The sequence below is a fragment of the Narcine bancroftii genome, chromosome 5 (genome assembly GCF_036971445.1).
Source record: "Narcine bancroftii isolate sNarBan1 chromosome 5, sNarBan1.hap1, whole genome shotgun sequence".
NCBI classification, from domain to species: Eukaryota; Metazoa; Chordata; class Chondrichthyes; order Torpediniformes; family Narcinidae; genus Narcine; species Narcine bancroftii.
Genome location: NC_091473.1, coordinates 151,464,238 through 151,481,879, shown reverse-complemented (window position 1 = coordinate 151,481,879; position 17,642 = coordinate 151,464,238). Strand labels below are relative to the sequence as shown.

Below are 17,642 nucleotides of genomic sequence, written 5' to 3'. Positions count from 1 at the left end.
GGGGGGGGGCGGGATTTGATAGGTTTTAATATTTTGAGGAGGATTGATAGAGTAGATGTAAATAAGCTTTTTTCCCTTGAGAGTAGGTGAGATTCAAACAAGAGGTCATGAGTTAAGAGTTAGGGGGCAAAATTTAGAAGTAACATGAGGAGGAACTTCTTCACTCAGAGAGTGGGGGCTGAGTGGAATAACCTTCCGGAAGAGGTGGTTGCAGCAAAGTCAATTTTCTCATTTAAGGAAAAGTTGGATGGGTAAAGTTGCAAAAGGATACAGACAGATTGGGAGACTGGGCAAAATTATGGCAGATGAGAATTAACATAGAGAAATGTACATTGTGGCAGTGGAAACAAACAGGCAGAATACTATTTGGATGGGGTGAAAATTCAAACCTCGGAGGTGCAAAGGGACCTGGGTGTCCTCATGCAGGGAAACCTAAAAGTTAATGACCAGGTGGGATTGGTAGTGAAGAAAGCGAATGCTATGTTGGCCTTCATTTCAAGAGGAATAGTGTACAAGAGTAGAGAGGTGATGATAAGACTCAATGGGGCACTGGTGAGGCCTCATTTGGAGAACAGTTGCAGTTTTAGGCCCCCTATCTTAGAAAGGATGTGATGTTGTTGGAGAGGGTGCAGAGGAGATTTACTAGGATAATTCCTGGAACGCAGGGGCTAACGTACAAGGAGCGTTTGGCAGCTCTTGGGTTGTATTCATTGGAGTTTAGAAGAATGAGAGGAGATCTCAGAGGCATTTGGTATTTTGAAAGGTTTAGGTAGGGTGGATGTGGGTAAGATGTTTCCCTTGGTGGCTGAATCGAGGACAAGGGGTCATAGTCTGAAAATTGGAGGTTATCCATTTCAAACAGAAATTAGGAAGACCAGAGGGTCGTGGATCTGTGGAACTCACTGCCGCGTACAGCAGTGGAAGCCAGATCACTGGGAACTACTTAAACAAGAAAATAGACAAGTATCTCATTAGTGAGATATGGGGAAAAGGATGGAAATTGGAACGAGTGTAGAGTAGCTTAGTGTAGATTTACAGGACAGGCTCGATGGGCCTAGTGGCCTGGTTCTGTTCCTTTGTCTTGTGATCTTGTATATGGATGAGAGGGGATTGGAGGCAAAGTGCAGGTAGGTGGGACAAGAGGAGATCACTTCGATTGATGCGGACTAGAGGGGCCGAGATGGCCTGTTCCCGTATTGTAATTGTTATATGGTTATATGTTTCAATTTTATAAAAATACTTACTTCATTTTGGGAAAATGTTCCCCAATACCTTTTCTTCCAGTGCAAAACGTGGGCACCAAAGAGCACGTGGAGAGTGGAGAATATTGTGAGCTGGCCAAGCCGGATAGTTACGTGAGGAGGATAAGGCAGCAACGTCCGACAGCGCTAAACTTGACCAGCTCTGAGATGTCAGGGGTGCTGCGTCCCAGACACATCCGGCTCGACAGTCCCAGTAATCGCTACGCCGGAGACTGGAGCAGCTGTGGTGAGAGCTACCTCCTGAAGCCAAAGGAAGATAGCATTGAGGCAGACTATGATGACGTTCCTTCAGAAGACACCGCAAGTGAAGAAGAGGACCCGAGAACAGACAGGACAAATTGTGTGCTGGAACCCCATGAAGAACCGGAATCCAAAGAGCAAACATACAAGGCCTACGTAAGAATGCAGGAAATTAATCCAACACTAAAACATCGGGTGAACCTCAAGGACCTTCAAGAAAGTATTGACACACTAATTGGAAATTTAGAACGAGAACTCAGCAAGAACAAATTCAATGCCACTTGCTAAACTCTCCCCGCTTGTCCAGGGGCCGAGGAATGACATTGCCAGTCCAGCAGACAGGTTTTCGAGCCTTTCTCCTCAATGGTAGTGCCCTTCTGGTACGAGAGGTAGCATGAGCTGTCTTGGGCCAGATTACTCGCGTTAGGCATTCCAGGATATTGGTACTTGCGTTTTTTTTTCTTCATATTGGAAGAATCCCAGTGGATTGACCCTTAGGGGTACGTGGTGCCTTAAAGGCATTTTTTAGTGTACTGTAGACTGAGGACTAAGTTCAGGTAGGAACGTGAACTGATGCACTTATAAATGAAACTTACGATGGACTTTTTGAAGGAGACTAGCCATTGCCTTTCAGCATCCACTCTCGGGATGGAATCTTGTGTCACCTTTAACAAATGAAATGCTTAATTCTGATCATCCACATTCTTGAATATGTTTTGATGCTGCTTGGCAAATCTTTTTGCAGTGAAACAGAGTATTTGTTTGTCAACAGCAATAATTAAAAAGTAAAAATTTGCTGGTCACCTTTCATTCGCAATGTAATATCAAGGCTGCTATGAGGAGACGATGTACACACAGCAAAAAAAACCTGCACATTTTTTGGGGGTGATGAGAAATACTGTAAACTGTTTCCTTTCTTTATTATTAACATGTCTCTGTAACTGTATTTAAAGGCAAATCAAAGCAAATGGTATATTTTTCTAACCCATTATATTTTTGATAAAGTGTGATCACCCATTTATAATGACACACATACCAGAAGGCCAAATACCATGAGATGTACTGCCTGGGAAATGTATATATAAATATATATATAAATGCACGAAAATGAGAGCTGTGAGGAAGTGTTCTCAATGTAGCATGGCTGATTATTTGCAGTACCTATTGTGGCATTAAGTTTGTTTTTCTCACGTCAGTATTAAGTTTATTTACAAAGCATAAAAATGGTTGTCGCAAGTTGGAATGGTCCACATCTTTATGCTGGTAGGATATGTGAATGAATAATAATTCTCAGTTAAGATGGTCATCCCACATTTTTTTAGAGGAACCTTTTAAGGGCTGGTTTGTGTATAGAGTATATTTTACATTCATTTATATCTACTCTAATATTCACCAAATATTAGTCTATTGACAGAAGAATCCATAAAATTGGCAGCAAGGTTAGAGCGGCAGTGATCGGGACTTGGGTTCAAATCCTGTGCTGTCTGTAAGGAGATTGTATGTTCTCCCCTTGTCTGTGTGGGTTTTTCCTGGGGGCTCCGGTTTCCTCCCACCCTCCAAAACATACTAGAGGTTATAGGTTAATTGGGCGGCACTGACTCGTGGGCTGAAAGGGCCTGTCTAAATTTAAAAATATCACAAGAATAACTTGGCTCCCCAATTTTTACAATATTATGTTAAATGAAAAATTGGAAACTATAAATCAAATATCCTTTTATAACGGTAGAATCAGATTTCATCTAAAACTTTTATTTGTAGATTAATTATATTGTAACCCACACAATAGTGTCCTTGTGGTCAACACACTCATCAGTAGTTGTGAGTTGAGGTGTAGATTCAGGGACTCTAGCAGCTTCTGCTGCGTTGTTGGAGATTTCCAGATGGACACAAAAATCGTTCAATGTTGACATTTATCCTTAACCATCTTGATGTTTTGAATAAGTGTTCCTTTAAACTTTTATGGTCCTTTGGTCTTCTCTGGACATGGAGATGGCAAAGCTGGACACTAATTATTTACTGTGAGTTAGTTTTATTTTGTGCTTTTTGGATTGCTTCAAATGTAGAGGTTTTTTTTTAACCATGACGCTTTTCCCGAATGGGTTGCATGTGACCCACTACTTTCGTGCTGCTGTGGTTACTCCTACAGCCTTCATGACCAATCTGGTCCTGATGTGGAAGTATTCCCACTTTCGTTGCTGCAACGTGGAATCGCGCATTGAGCAAATCAATCCCTGTATCCCTACTTTCTCCTGACTTTTTCACTTCATTTTGCCACTTTCTTGCACTTCCTGACCTGGAAATAGCTGCCACTGAATTGTTGCAGCTGTGGTATCTTCCACACCTTGTCTTCCCTTATTGATGCTCTGGTCAATTTCCCCAGCACTCCTTCAATTTAAATTCTGTTTAATCATCTATTCACATGTGCATGGAGTAATGAGCAGACCTCAGCAAATCCAATCAAAGCAACTGTCCAACGGACCAACCGGCCTTCTGGCGTAGCCTTGTCAAGAGAGGGTTGACAAATGGATTGACAAATGACAGGATGCTTTTTGCTAAAAATGCTTTAAAAATTAATTTCTCTACATTTGAGGGATCAAATTTGTTCTGCCAAATTATTAATGATATATTTGATGTTATAAGTTATTTAAGATTGCCACTTTCATTTTTTTAAGTTGACTTATACTTTATTAAAACTGCAATGTTTTCAAGAAAGTCTGAAACATTCTTTTAAAATATGACAGAATAAACTTGATCAAATTTTCCAGTGCTATATATCCTGTGTTTTAACTCACTTTTAAAACGATTTACTAATGTGTAAACTCTGTATAATGTGAACACAGTTGGCCGTGTTAGTTTTAATTAACACTCCTCACAGCTTAAAGATTCTTCTTGTAAAGGGTTTTCAGGCTCTAATTTATCTACTGAATTGTTATTCATGTGTTTTAGTAATCCTTTATGCATCATCTGTTACACAGAAGTATAGTTGCCTTGAAGTGATAAAGTATCCTTAAACGTGTAAATATGACTATATACTGATTTGAGTACAACTCTGTACTGTGATACCAATATTAAAAAATGCATATTTAACATACAGTTTATTTGATCATATCAAAAATATATGGAAAACATGGAAACTTCTAATACTCTGGCAGTCAGTAATGAGCTGAAGGGGTCAGTTCTAAGCAAGCAACTCTTCACTATATACATACATTTGATGGAAGATGACGGCGCAGCCGGAGCTGCCGTAACAGCAGGGCTGGTGTAGACCCGCAGGCAGCAGTCACAGCTCTGCCACGGGTCCATCCGCTCAGTCCAACCTCTGTCGGCTCTGTACGGGCTTTAGCAAGTCTGTTCTTTTTAAAATATTTTTATTGAGTTTAACTTCATAATCCATATACAAGTTATTAATATAGCAAAGCAATATGATACCATGTAAAGTAAATGCACAATACGACAAATTTTAAATTTCATCCCTATTTGTTAGATGTGATTGTTAAAATTATTATATGTAAAAATCATTATACCTTATTATTAGTATCTAATAAAAGAGAGAGCATCCAGGATAATCATAATTAAACCCCATAAATCCACTCATCAAAAGAAAAACCTCTAAAACTAATACTAGTCTACCCCTCCCTCTAATCAAGAATACAATAAAAAAATACAAAGATGGATCGAGTCTCGACCTCCAAAAGACAGACAATCAGACAAGAGCAGCTATATCTCCTACTGCAGGGGGCAACCTCTGTACCTGCAGAAGAGAATGGGGACAAGACCCACCTGGCCGGCTGTCGATCAGCCAACCTGAATGGACCAAGCCCCACCCAGTTGGTGTCAACCACTCTCCGGGATTATAAGCCTGAGCCGGCCCTTCGAAGTCACTCTCAGAGGTCACAGCACCACACTCTCACAGCTGGCTCTGTGGAGTTTTACGTCAAATAAAGCCTGTTGTACAGTCTTTTGGTTTTGTGTGTTGGCTTCTGACCGACAGAGCACCACAATATATTAATCACCCATTTATAAAATCAAGAATTTGGAAGTGACATTCACCCATTCTTAATAGATTTCTGAAGATGAGCTTTACTTATACATGGTTGTTTTCCCTGCAATAACCAAATCTATTGAGTTAAAGAAAAGGATTTCGGAATAAAAATCGATAAGTCTTGAAAAAGATACAAAAACTTAGGTAGAATGTTCATTTTAGTTGAATTAACGTGTCCAATCATTGTGTGTAATGGAAAGTGGTGACCATCCCAACAATAATATTTTAATACTATAAAATTTTCTTTCTTACAATTTTCTGTGATAATGATTCCTAAATATTGAAATTGGTCTTTCACTATTTTAAAGGGAAATGTAGAATACGTAGAAAGAGATCCTTTTAAAGGGTAAAAGTTCGCTCTTGTATAAATTTATTTTATAATCCTGAAAATTGTCCAAACTGAGCGAACACAGTTAATATATTTGATATAGAAACTTCAGGATTTGAAATAGAAAGTAATATATCGTCCACATAGAGAACTATTTTATGTTAAATTCTCTACTTTGTCAAAGTGCTAATGGTTCAAGTTTTATATCAAACAGTTAAAAAAATCCTTAAAGGAGCCAACAGGGTTTATTTAAAAATTCCTCAACTGCAAGGTCTGTGCCAAAGATGGCGGCGGCTTTGATCGGCAACACCCACGACGGGTTGCAGACTCCGGCGAAGTGGGGGATCGGTGAAGGGCGCCAGAAAATGGGGTGAGCACCCCCCTGTTTGAGAAGAAGCAGAGGAGATGACCCACAGGATAGTGACCATGAGAGTGGACCAGTGAGGGGTTCTGCGTTTGAAGAATCACCGGTGGGGCTCAAGATGAGGAATCAACACAGGTTGAAGGCTGCTGGCTGATAGAGGTATGGGTATCGGAACTTGGACGAGGGAGGGTGCCGATGGCGCTGGAGTGGTTCCTGATCGTGTCGGAGGTTCGGATCTGGAGCTTGGTCTGCTGATGGTATGGACTGTGGGGGCTGCAGAAGCGTTGGAGGAGAATCCACGGACACTCAGTGACTCGGGGGAGGGAGTGGCTGTCTTTTACTTTCTGACTGTAAGAAGCACTTAAGGCAATTTCTTCTGAAGCAAATCTGTCTGCCTTACAGCAGGCAAAAACCAATTCTGTGAAATATTGTGCGATCTTTATTACGTGGCAATAAATTGAATCTTGAATGATTTAGAAGGGAGGTCCGAGTAATTTGCTTGGTGACACTAAATTAAGTCGAAAATTAAAATGTGCATTGGATGCGGAGAGTCTGCAGAGAATTAGAGATGGGTTAAGTGAGTGAGCAAGGGTTTCACAGATGGAATACAATGTTGGTCAATGCGAGGTCATCTGTTTTGAAAGAACAAAGTAGATCATATGATTATTGAATTGGTGAAAGATTGCAGCATGCTGTTGTGCTTGTGTTTGAATCTCAAAAGGTTGGTTTGCAGATATAACAGGTGATCAAGGCGGTAAATGAATGTTGGCCTTCATTGCTGGAGGGATTGAATTTGAGAGCAGGACGCTGGTGAGGCCAAAAAGGAGTATGGAGTTCTGGGAAAGGATAGACTGGCTTTGGAAGCAGAGCAGATAAACAATTCTAAATGTGTTTTGCTTATCAATCCCTTTATACTTTCTCAATATAAGTGCCATTATAAAACAATAAATTTCCTTTGAACAATAGTACGGAGATCTGCTTATGTTATGTATGTTTATACAACATTTTTAAGTTAAACTGAGTCAATATTCCAATATCCTGTAAATTTCCGAGCAGGTGGTGACAAATTTACATTCACATGTCAAAGATAAGTTTCAGTTGAAAGAAATTGGTAATGATGACTTAACAAGTGGATTGGAGGAAATGAAAATGGAATAAAGCAAGGCAGCTGGAGAAAACCCAGCCAGAATTGCACAACTCTGTTGAGGAAAAATAAACAGAATTCTGCACAACACCTGGCTCATTGCAGGCACAAAGGTAACATTGGTAAAAGGAAGATGTGCTCACCGCAAAGGGGTGGGAAGAGGAAAGTTGGTAAGCTTCAGAAATTGGACCACAAGTAAATGAAAATATTAAGTATACGAATGGTAAAATGATCTACGTGCATGTCACTGAACAGAGGAATAAACTGGATCAGAGTGGATGTATATCGCTGTCTAGCTCCAGTAAGAAAGCAAGCACAAAGCAGTAAGTACACTTTTTCTTTAATCGTTTTTCCTCTGTTGTTTTACAAAGTACCTGCTCAGCTACAGCAAGTAAGAATTGACCAACTTTGTCATTATTAAGAATGACAACAGGATATAGACAGGATGCAGAGTTGGGCAGAGAAGTGGCAGATGGAGTTCAATCCGGATAAGTGTGAGATGATGCATTTTGGAAGGACAAACCAGAAGGCTGATTCCAGGGTTAATGGTCAGTTACTTAAGAGTGTGGATGAACAGAGGGACCTTGGCGTCCAAATCCATACATTCCTCAAGGTTGTCGCACAGGTTGAAAGTTAAGAAGGCCTATGGGATGTTGGGCTTCATTAATAGGGGGGGTTGAGTTCAGGAGACGAGAGGTCATGTTGCAACTACAAATCTTTGATGTATTGTGTTCAGTTCTGGTCACCTCATTACAGGAAGGATGTGGAAGCTATGGAGAGGGGGCAGAGGAGATTTACCAGGATGTTGCCTGGATTGGAAAGTAAGTTTTATAGGCAAGGTTAGCAGAGCTTGAAGGACTTTTCTCTTTGGAGTGAAGAAGGATGAGACTTAATAGAGGTCTACAAGATTATGAGAGGCATAGATACAGTAGTGTGGACAGCCAGTGTCTTTTTCCCAGAGCAGGAAAAACATACACCAGAGGACATGTGTACAAAGTGGAGGGAGGTTTAGGGGAGGTAAGTTTTTTTTTTTTTACACAGAGTTGTGGGGGCCTGGAATTCCTTGCCAGGGATGATGGTGGAGTTTGAAACATTCGGGGCATTTAAGAGACTCTTGGGCTCATGGATGGAAGAATAGAGACTTGTGAAGTGGGACAGGTTTAATACAGTAATTCTCAACCTTAAGGAATGTATGGATCACCAAAACATCGAGGACCAAAGGGCTTGTACTGTGCTGTCATGTTCTATATTCTATGTTCTAACAGAAATCTACAACACAGTACAGGCCCTTCAGCCCACAGTGTTGTGCCAACCTCATAACCTACTCTACCAACTGTCTACAATTTCTCCACTATATACGGGTGGCATAGTTGGCATAGTGGTTAGCCCACTGCTGTTACAGCACCATTGATCGGGACTCTGGTTCGAATCCTGCACTGTCTGTAGGGAGTTTGTATGTTGTCTGCGTGGGTTTTCCCCTGGGGGCTCTGATTTCCTCCCACTGCATTGATGTTGAGTCATTTGGGTGAAACTGAGTGGCATGAGCTCAACTTGCCAAAAGGGCTTGTTACTGTGTTGCATGTCTAAATTTAAAAAGAAAAATAATCTAATAACACTCCATTTTTCTCAATTCCATATAACTGTCTAATGATCTCTTAAAAGATTCTATTGTACTACTTCCATGCACCCAACTCTCTCTCTGTATGGAAAAACTTTCCTCTTTTAGCACCCCCCCCCCACCCCACCCTGTACTTACTCCCAAGCCCCTTTGTGTTAGCCATTTCAGCCCTGGGATAACACCTCTGATCAATGCCTCTTGCCATCTTGTATCCTGTCAGGATACCCCTCATCCTCCGTTGCTCCCAGGAAAAAAAATGAAGTTCACTCAGAAAATATGCTTTCCCATCCAAGAAGTATCCTTCTAAATCTCTGCACCTCCTCTACAGCATCCACATCCTTCCTGTAGTGACGTGATCAGAACTGAACACAATATTCCAAGCCGAGTCTAAGGTCTTGCGTCGTTCAACATTACCTCATGGCTCTTGAATGATCCCCAGTTAATAAAGGCCAGCACACCGTACACCTTAACAACACTATCAACATGTGTAGCAGCTTTCTTCTGGACCTGATCCCAAGATCTCAGTTCTTCCACACTGCTCACAATCCTCTTGTTAACATTATATTCTGCCTTCAAATATGACTGATCAAAATGAACCACTTCACGCTTTTCTGAGTTAAACTCCATCTGCCACTTATCAGCCCAGCTCTGGAGCCTAACAATAACCCCTTATAATCTTTGGCAACCTTCCAGACTATCCACAACACTGCCAACCTTCGTATCATCTGCATACTTACTAACCCACCCAACTTCCTCATCCAGGTCACATAAAAATCACAAAGAGGAGGGGTCCCAGAACAGATTCCTGCAGACCACCACTAGTCACCAACCTCCTTGCATCTACAACCACCTTCTGTGGGCAAGCTGATTCTCTATTCACAAAGCAAGGCTTCTTTGGATCCCATGCTTCCTGAGTTTCTGAATGAGCCTTGCATGGAGAACATTATGAAAAGCCTGACTGAAATCTATATATACTACATCCACCTCTCTCCCTTCATCATTGTACTTTGTTACTGTTACAAACTGGACCAGCAGCAATAGAAATTCACCAAGGCAAAGGTATCTTCAAAGCAGTATTTTCTTAAATAACTGTTAATATAATGCTTCTTTCTTAACTCTCAACTCTAACTTAACCCCACTATGTGCAAATGTGTGTGTGTGGAAAAACCCCAAACCATCACAGTTCGGGCATAATTCTGAAGAGATGATTTTAGAGTTCATTCAATTTTGTTTTGAAACTCCGATCCCTTAAATTGTTGCTCGGCAGTAGTTATGGAGTAGCTGTGAGGCCTCATACTTCTCAAAACTCACAAAATTCTTTTAGAGTTGTTTTCAGACCATTATTTCTTCTCAGAAACCAGAGGGATAATGTTTTTACACAGAGGGTGGTGGGGGTATGGAACAGGCTGCCGGAAGAGGGGGTTTGAGGTAGATTCTATTGCAATGTTTAAGAAACGTTTGGGCAGATGCATGGAAATGGGTTTTGAGGGACATGGGGAAAACACAGGTAGATGAGATGAGTATGGGTGGGACATTTTGGTCGGCGGAGGCAAGTTGGGACAAAGGGCCTGTTTCAACACTGTGTGACTTTGTGACAGAAGAGATAAAGATTGAGGCAGACTTGTATATGGTGTAAAAACAGTATATTATTTTAGAACTATTATGAAGTAGAATTTATGGTGCTAAAAAACAGGCCATCAATTCCGAAATAATGAGGTGAGTCAACACCATCACTGTATCTAACTCTGTCACTTTTCATGGGCTCTTTATTTTGACTCAACAAACAATTGCTTTCATCTTTGACAGCAGATGGACTTGTCTTTATTGATATTCCAGTCCAAATAGCTACAGTTTTTTTACACATTTCGTCACTGTTGGGGTGTCAGCATCATCGGCAAGGGACATTTTTTTAAGATCCTCCAGATGGTGATGCATGGAGGACTACCACCTACCTCCAAGTCAGAACTGGAAGCTACCTGTGGGAAAAGATCAGTTGGAGGCATTCCCATTGTTTGTCCATACTCCCTTCTCCTTCCTCATAGTCAATGTCCTAAGAAAAACACAAGAGTCTACAGACTGTTATGAGCCCAGAGGACCCCAAAACCCAGCAGCAATAGATATTCACCAAGACAAATGGATACTTCAACAAAAGTTGCTTTTAATTAACTTTCAACATGCAAACAGAATGACATTTTAACTTATCACTATTAACTAACCTAACAACCCCTTTATAATTCTAAGCGCACATGTATATAATGTAATATGTGTGTTCAGAAAAGTTCTTTGATTCACAGTCCAATCTCACTTCTCATTCCTCCAAGTTCACTGGCTGCAGGCAATTCTTATATTGTGCACAGAATTTAACATTGATGAAGTTCACCAGGCATTCGTGCTTGAAAAATAAATGGTTACCACTCAGGAAGGTTCTTGTTGCTTTTCAGAGAGAGATTTGTTGTTCGCTAGACACTCACAGCTGACTCCTCTTAATCAGCCACTTCAATATCTTTCCGAAGAAACTTGCCCCATCAGGGTTCTCCAGATGATAACCTCTTTCTTTCAGGTCACCACAGAGTTCCTTTTTGTTTCACTTATTATAAGTGAAACATTAGGCAGCCATTCCTCTCCTCTTGCATGAACCACAAGGGCTTTGACCAGTCTGAACTAAGCACTCACAACCCGTCTTCTAAATGGGGTTTTTCCACAAGCTTTCCAGCTTGTCCTGTTCCAGTCCCTGCTGCTGACTGTAAAACTGCAGAACTGATCTCTGACTCTCTCCCCCTCTCTCAGAGAAAGGCCTGTTTTTTTTTAATCTCTTCTCTGCTTGCAAAAACCACATGACCCTCTTAGAACAGCAAGCTGCACTCCGATCTCTTTCATCTGTTGCTTTTCAAAACAACAATTTATTAGTGAAGTCCCTTGGGCACCCCTCAAAACTTTTGCAAAGTCCATCGGAGCCGTCCAGTCTGGCTTGAGCAGAGCTCCAGTATTTTAAATGAGATCTGTTTTGAAGTGTTTGTATGTGACCTTCACTAAAAAATCTGCCCCAATTTATCTCCCAAAAGCGTATCTATAACATGTCACAAGACACCTTGGTTGAAGTAAAAACACAATGCTGGAGAAACTCAGCATTGTACTTTATGTAGCAAAGATAAAGAATCATTAGGGTTAGGGTTCAATGGTAAGCAATGGTAAAATGTTGGCAGGCACATGAACATAAAGGAGAGGGGGAGGAGCACGGTCCCAAAGGCAGGAGGTGATAGGGAGAGGGGGACAGTAGCAATCAGGGGAAGGAGGGATGGCTTGGTGAATAGAGAGGGAAGGAGGAGAACTAAGGGAAGGAAGACAAAGGGAAGGGAGGAAGAACAGAGAATAGGCTAGCAGAAGCCATAGAATTCAATGTTCATCCCATCCAGTTGGAGAGGGCCCAGACGGAAAATCAACTGTTGTTTCTCTAATTTACTGGAGGCCTTGGTGGCATACTACATGAGGCCATGGACAGTCTGGGAGTGTGATACAGAATTGAAGTGGTTGGTCACTGATGTGGACAGAGCAAAGGCGCTCAGTGAAGTGATTTCCCAGTCTACACCCAGTCTCTCCGATGTAGAGAAGATCACAAAGGGAGGACCGGATGCAGTAAATCAGTCCCGCAGAAACACAAGTGAAGTGTTGCTCCACTTGAAAGGGCTTTTTGGGGCCCTGGACTATGGTGAAGGAGCAGGTTTGGGTGCAAATGTGGCACCTCCTCCAGCCACAGGAAAAGGTGCCCGTGGGGGGCGATGGGTGGGGAAGGATGAGTGAAAGAGGGAGTCATAGAGGGAGCAATCCCTATGGAAGGCAGAGAGGGCAAGATGTGTTGTCTGGTAGTGGGATCACATTGGAGGAGGCGGAAATTACAGAGGATGATGTGTTGGATGTGGAACTGTCCCACATCTGTGAGATGCTGTCAGAGATGCCTTGGTAATTGTACAGCAAAAACAAAGTGGTGAAAAATGGTTTCCTCAGCCATTCTGGAGCACCCTGGACATATCTGCATTCATTGTTTACCCACAGAATCTGGAACTACATGAGCAATTGCAAAACCAATGTCCTTGTGGGCCTCCAAATGTCTCAAATGCACGCACGTTTTCCATGTCTAACCACCGATGTTCTGATCAACATTTCTCTTTGTTTACTCATTACTTCAAGGCTGCAGTCCAACATGTCAGAGGGGATTTTAACAATTAATTAATCAATCATTTCCTAGTTATTGTAGCATGCATGGCAAAAAATATCTTTGGTGTGTGCTTTCCAATGTCAAGGCTCCATTCCAAATTAGATAATGGCACAACATCCGGAAATTAATTGCTTGAATTACCTTCAAAGATTCAGGGTTGGGTTTTTTTTTTAATCAGAATTTATTGTTAAGAACGTCACAAAACTTGTTGTTTTATGGCACTTTTGGTGGTGGTGCAAACATTGCTATAAATTACATTTTTAAAATCGATAAATTAGTGCAAAAGGAGAGAAAAAGTGAGGCAGTGTCTGTGGTTCATTGACCATTCAGGAATCCGATGGCAGCGGGGAAGAAGCTGTCCTTGTGCCGCTGGGTGATCGTCTTCAGGCTCCTGAACCTTTCCCCCGATGGTAGCAGAGTGAAGAGGACGTGGCCTGGGTGGTGGGGGTCTTTGAGGATAGAGGCTGCTTTTTTAAGACACCATTTCATATAGATGTCCTCGATGGAGTGGAGATTGGCACCTGTGAACTCAGTTTGCGTCATCACATCTCACTGTAGCCTTTTCTTATCCTACGCATTGTCACCTCTATGCCTGACACTAGCTCCTTTCACACTTGCAAGTGATCCCAGGAGTTAACTGACAATCGGTCTTTAAAGTGCAGTGGTTCTCAACCTTTCTCTTTCCACTCGCATCCCACTTTAAGTATTTCCTATGCCATCGGTGCTCTGTGATTAGTAAGGGATTGTTTAAGGTGGGATGTGGGTGGAAAGAGAAAGTTTGAAAAGCCCTGTTTTAATCGTACCTCATTGACTCGTTATGTGCTCGGTTTCAGAACTCCAAAGGAAATGGGCCAACAAGAATTTTTCTCAAGCAAAATATTTCTGTAACAATTTGGTTCTCAACCTTCCCTTCCCAGCACAAGAACAACAGGGCCTGAAGGGCTCAAACTATGCTGAACATAAAGCTTAATTATGTTATAATTAGGCATGATTAATTTTGCTCAAATATTGCTCACAATACATTGATCAGGATTTAGGGCATGTCCACCATCGCTTGATGTGTCATGACATCACAGGTAGAGGTAGAATAGTCCTAATCCCAGGAATGGCTCCTTGCAAGTGTGAAAGGGTTCAGTGTCCCAGTTAGGAGTGGTCTCGTGTGAAAAGCCAAACCCCCATTCCTATCCCGGGACCCCGAACGGCCAATTTAGTGGGACGCAAGTGTGAAAGGACTATTGATGCAACCAGTCAGAATGCTCTCCACGGTACACCTATTGAAATGTACAAGAGATTTTGGTGTCATACCAAATCTCCTCAAACTTCATGATTGAGAAAGGGGGAAAAAATGCTATTTATACCAAGTCATTTGAATGTTTTGCATATTTTTGACTGGGGGGAAAAAATTCTGTAGAAATGACCATTAAATCAATATAGAGATAAACAGTATTTGGTGTAAAACTAAAATGCAAGTCCTTCTCAATTACAAATGAACTGTCCACGTCACAGTGTGGAAACAGGCCTTCAGCCCATCTTGCCCATGCTGACCAAAATGTTCCATCCATACCTCCCTACGTTTGGCCCAAGTCCCTTTTAAATCGCTCCTCTCCACACTGAGCACCTTCACTCTGACCGCAACAGTGACAGGGACCTCCCAGTGACCAACCATTTTGATTCTGTGTCCCACTCCCGTATTCTACGTCTGTCCATGCCTCATGTACGATCCCACCAAGACCACCTGTAAATTGGAGGAACAACACCTGATTTTATGTCTGGGCCCTCTCCAGCCAGATGACATTAACATGGGGTTCTCCAGTTTCTGCTGATCTGTTTTCCATTCCTCCTCCCTTCCCTTTCCCTCCGCCTCCTTTCCTCCAGCTCTCCATCTCCTTCCCTCACCATTCGCAAAGCCATCCCCCCCTCCCCCTGTTCACTGCTGTGTCCTCCCTCCCTTTACCACCTATTACCTTCTGCCTTGGGACTATACTCCTCCCCCTGCCCTTCCCCTCATCATTTTATTCAGGTGCCTGCTGACATGTTTCTACTCCTTGATGAAAGGCTCAAGCCCGAAACGTCGGTTCTGTATCTTTATCTTTGATTTATAAAGGTCACTGTTTGACTTGCTGAGTTTCTCCAGCTTGTGTTTTTACTTCAACCACTTTCGTGTTTTACTTCTATCCATGATCTGTTCAATTTTCTCTGAAATGTACTACCTACCTCCTCTGGCAGCCCATTCCATACACCTGTCACTCTCTGTGTGAAAAATGTTACCCCTCAAGTTCTATGGATTAGGGACCCCCCCCCCCCCTGCCAAGGTCCCTCTGTTCTTCCACACTATTAAATATTCCTACCATTAATCCTGTTCTCTGCCTTCAAGTTTGACCTTCCAAAATGCATCACCTCACTTATCCAGATTGGACTCCATCTACCATTTTTCCATCTAACTCTACATCCTGTCTAACCTACAACAACCATCCACACTATCCACAACACCTCCAACTTTCGTATTGTCACAAGCCCAGAGGACCCTAAAACCCAGCAGCAGTAGATATTCACTAAAACAAATGGTTACTAAAACAAAAGTTGCTTTTAATTATCTTTAAACATGAAAACAGGATCAAACATTAACTTATTACTGTTAACTTAACTAACCTAACTTAACCCCCTTCTCATTCCAAGTGCACATGTATGTAATGTGTGTGTAAGTTCAGAAAGGATATTTGATTCACAGTTCAATCTCACTTCTCATTCCTCCAAGTTTACTGGTTGCAGGCAATTCTTCTACTGTGCACATAATTTAACATTTATGAAGTTCACCAAGCTTTGGTGCTTGAAAGGTAAATGGTTACCACTCAGGAAGGTTCTTGTCAGTTTTCAGAGAGAGATTTGTTGTTCGCTGGATACCCACAACTGATTCCTTGTAACCAGCCACTTCAGTGTCTTGCCGAAGAAACTTGCCCCATTAGTGTTCTTCAGATGATAACCTCTTTCTTTCAGGTCACCACAGAGTTCCTTTTTGTTTCACTTATTTCAAGTGAAACATTAGGCAGCCAGTCCTCTCCTCTTTCATGAATCACAAGGCCTTTGACCAGGCTGAACTAAGCACTCACAGCCCGTTTTCCAAATGGTGGTTTTCCACAAGCTTTCCAGCTTGTCCTGTTCCAGTCCCAGCTGCTTCAGAACTCAATTCTCTCTCTCTCTCTCTCTCTCTCTCTCTCTCTCTCTCTCTGTGAGAAAAGCCTGTTATACTCTCTCTGCTTGCAAAACCACATGACTCCCTTAGAACAGCAGATTCCATTCAAGACAGCCTGCGGCTCTGACGAGTTCTTTCATCTGTTGCCTTTTTGTAAACAATCCATTAGTGAAGTCTCGGGCACTCTGCAAAGCTTTTGCAAAGGCTCTTGGTGCTGGCCTGTCTAGCATGAGCAGAACTCCAGTATTTTAAATAGATATTAATGTTGAGATAGTCAGATGGGTTCAACGGTGGTTAGAAGATAGACGCCAGAGAGTCATGGTGGATAACTTTCTGTCAGGATGGAGGCCGGTGACGAGGAGTATGCCTCAGGGATCGGTGTTGGGCCCCTTGTTGTTCATCATTTACATTAATGATTTGGATGAAGGAGTGGTAACTTGGGTGAGTAAATATGCGGACATTGCAAAAACAGGGACTTGTGGATAGTGAAGATGGTTTTCGGGGACTGCAGAAGGATTTGGACTACTTAGGAGAATGGGCTGAAAGGTGGCCGATGGAGTTTAATGTAGATAAGTGTGAGGTGCTTCATCTTGGGAGGAATAATCAAAACAGGACATGTGCAGTGAAGGGGAGGACATTGTGGAATGCAGAGGAACAGAGAGATCTTGGAATAATGGTTCATTATTCTTTGAAAGTGGATTCTCATGTAGATAGGGTGGTGAAGAAGGCTTTTGGTATGCTGGCCTTTATAAATCATAGCATAGAATATAGGAGCAGATGTTGAAACTGTTCAAGGCATTGGTGAGGCCAAATTTGGAATTATGTGTGCAGTTCTGGTCTCCAAATTATAGGAAGGATATCAATAAGGTAGAGAGGGTACCTGGGTTGGAGTATCTTGAATACGGAGAAAGAGCAAGTAGACTGGGTCTTTATTCATTGGAACGTAGAAGGTTGAAGGGGGATTTGATAAAGATATTTAAAATTATGAGGAGGGTTATGGGCAAAGTGCACGGAGGTGGGACTAGAGGAGATCACTTAGATTGATACAGACTAGAGGGGCTGATATGGCCTGTTTCTATACTGTAATTGTTGTATGGTTATAAAAGTTATCGGCCAAAAACATATCTATAATCTGTCACAGTATTTTCAGCAAACTTTCTGACCTATTGTTACATACAAGACCAGTAACAATGGATGGTCACCAACACAATGGTATCTTCAAAACAATCATTTTTATTAAT

The 17,642-nt window shown here is 41.9% G+C and overlaps 1 protein-coding gene across 3 annotated transcripts in view; it reads left to right on the top strand.

The window, feature by feature from the left end:
- Positions 1-4,595, top strand: part of syde2 (synapse defective 1, Rho GTPase, homolog 2 (C. elegans)) — a 120,126-nt gene extending 115,531 nt beyond the window's left edge. For all 3 annotated transcript variants that reach the window (XM_069939396.1, XM_069939395.1, XM_069939397.1), the window contains exon 8: positions 1,285-4,595. In XM_069939396.1, coding sequence (XP_069795497.1) covers positions 1,285-1,790 — 506 coding nt within the window. In that variant the 3' untranslated portion in view covers positions 1,791-4,595. The remainder of the gene's footprint in view (positions 1-1,284) is intronic.
- Positions 4,596-17,642: the final 13,047 nt, after the last annotated feature.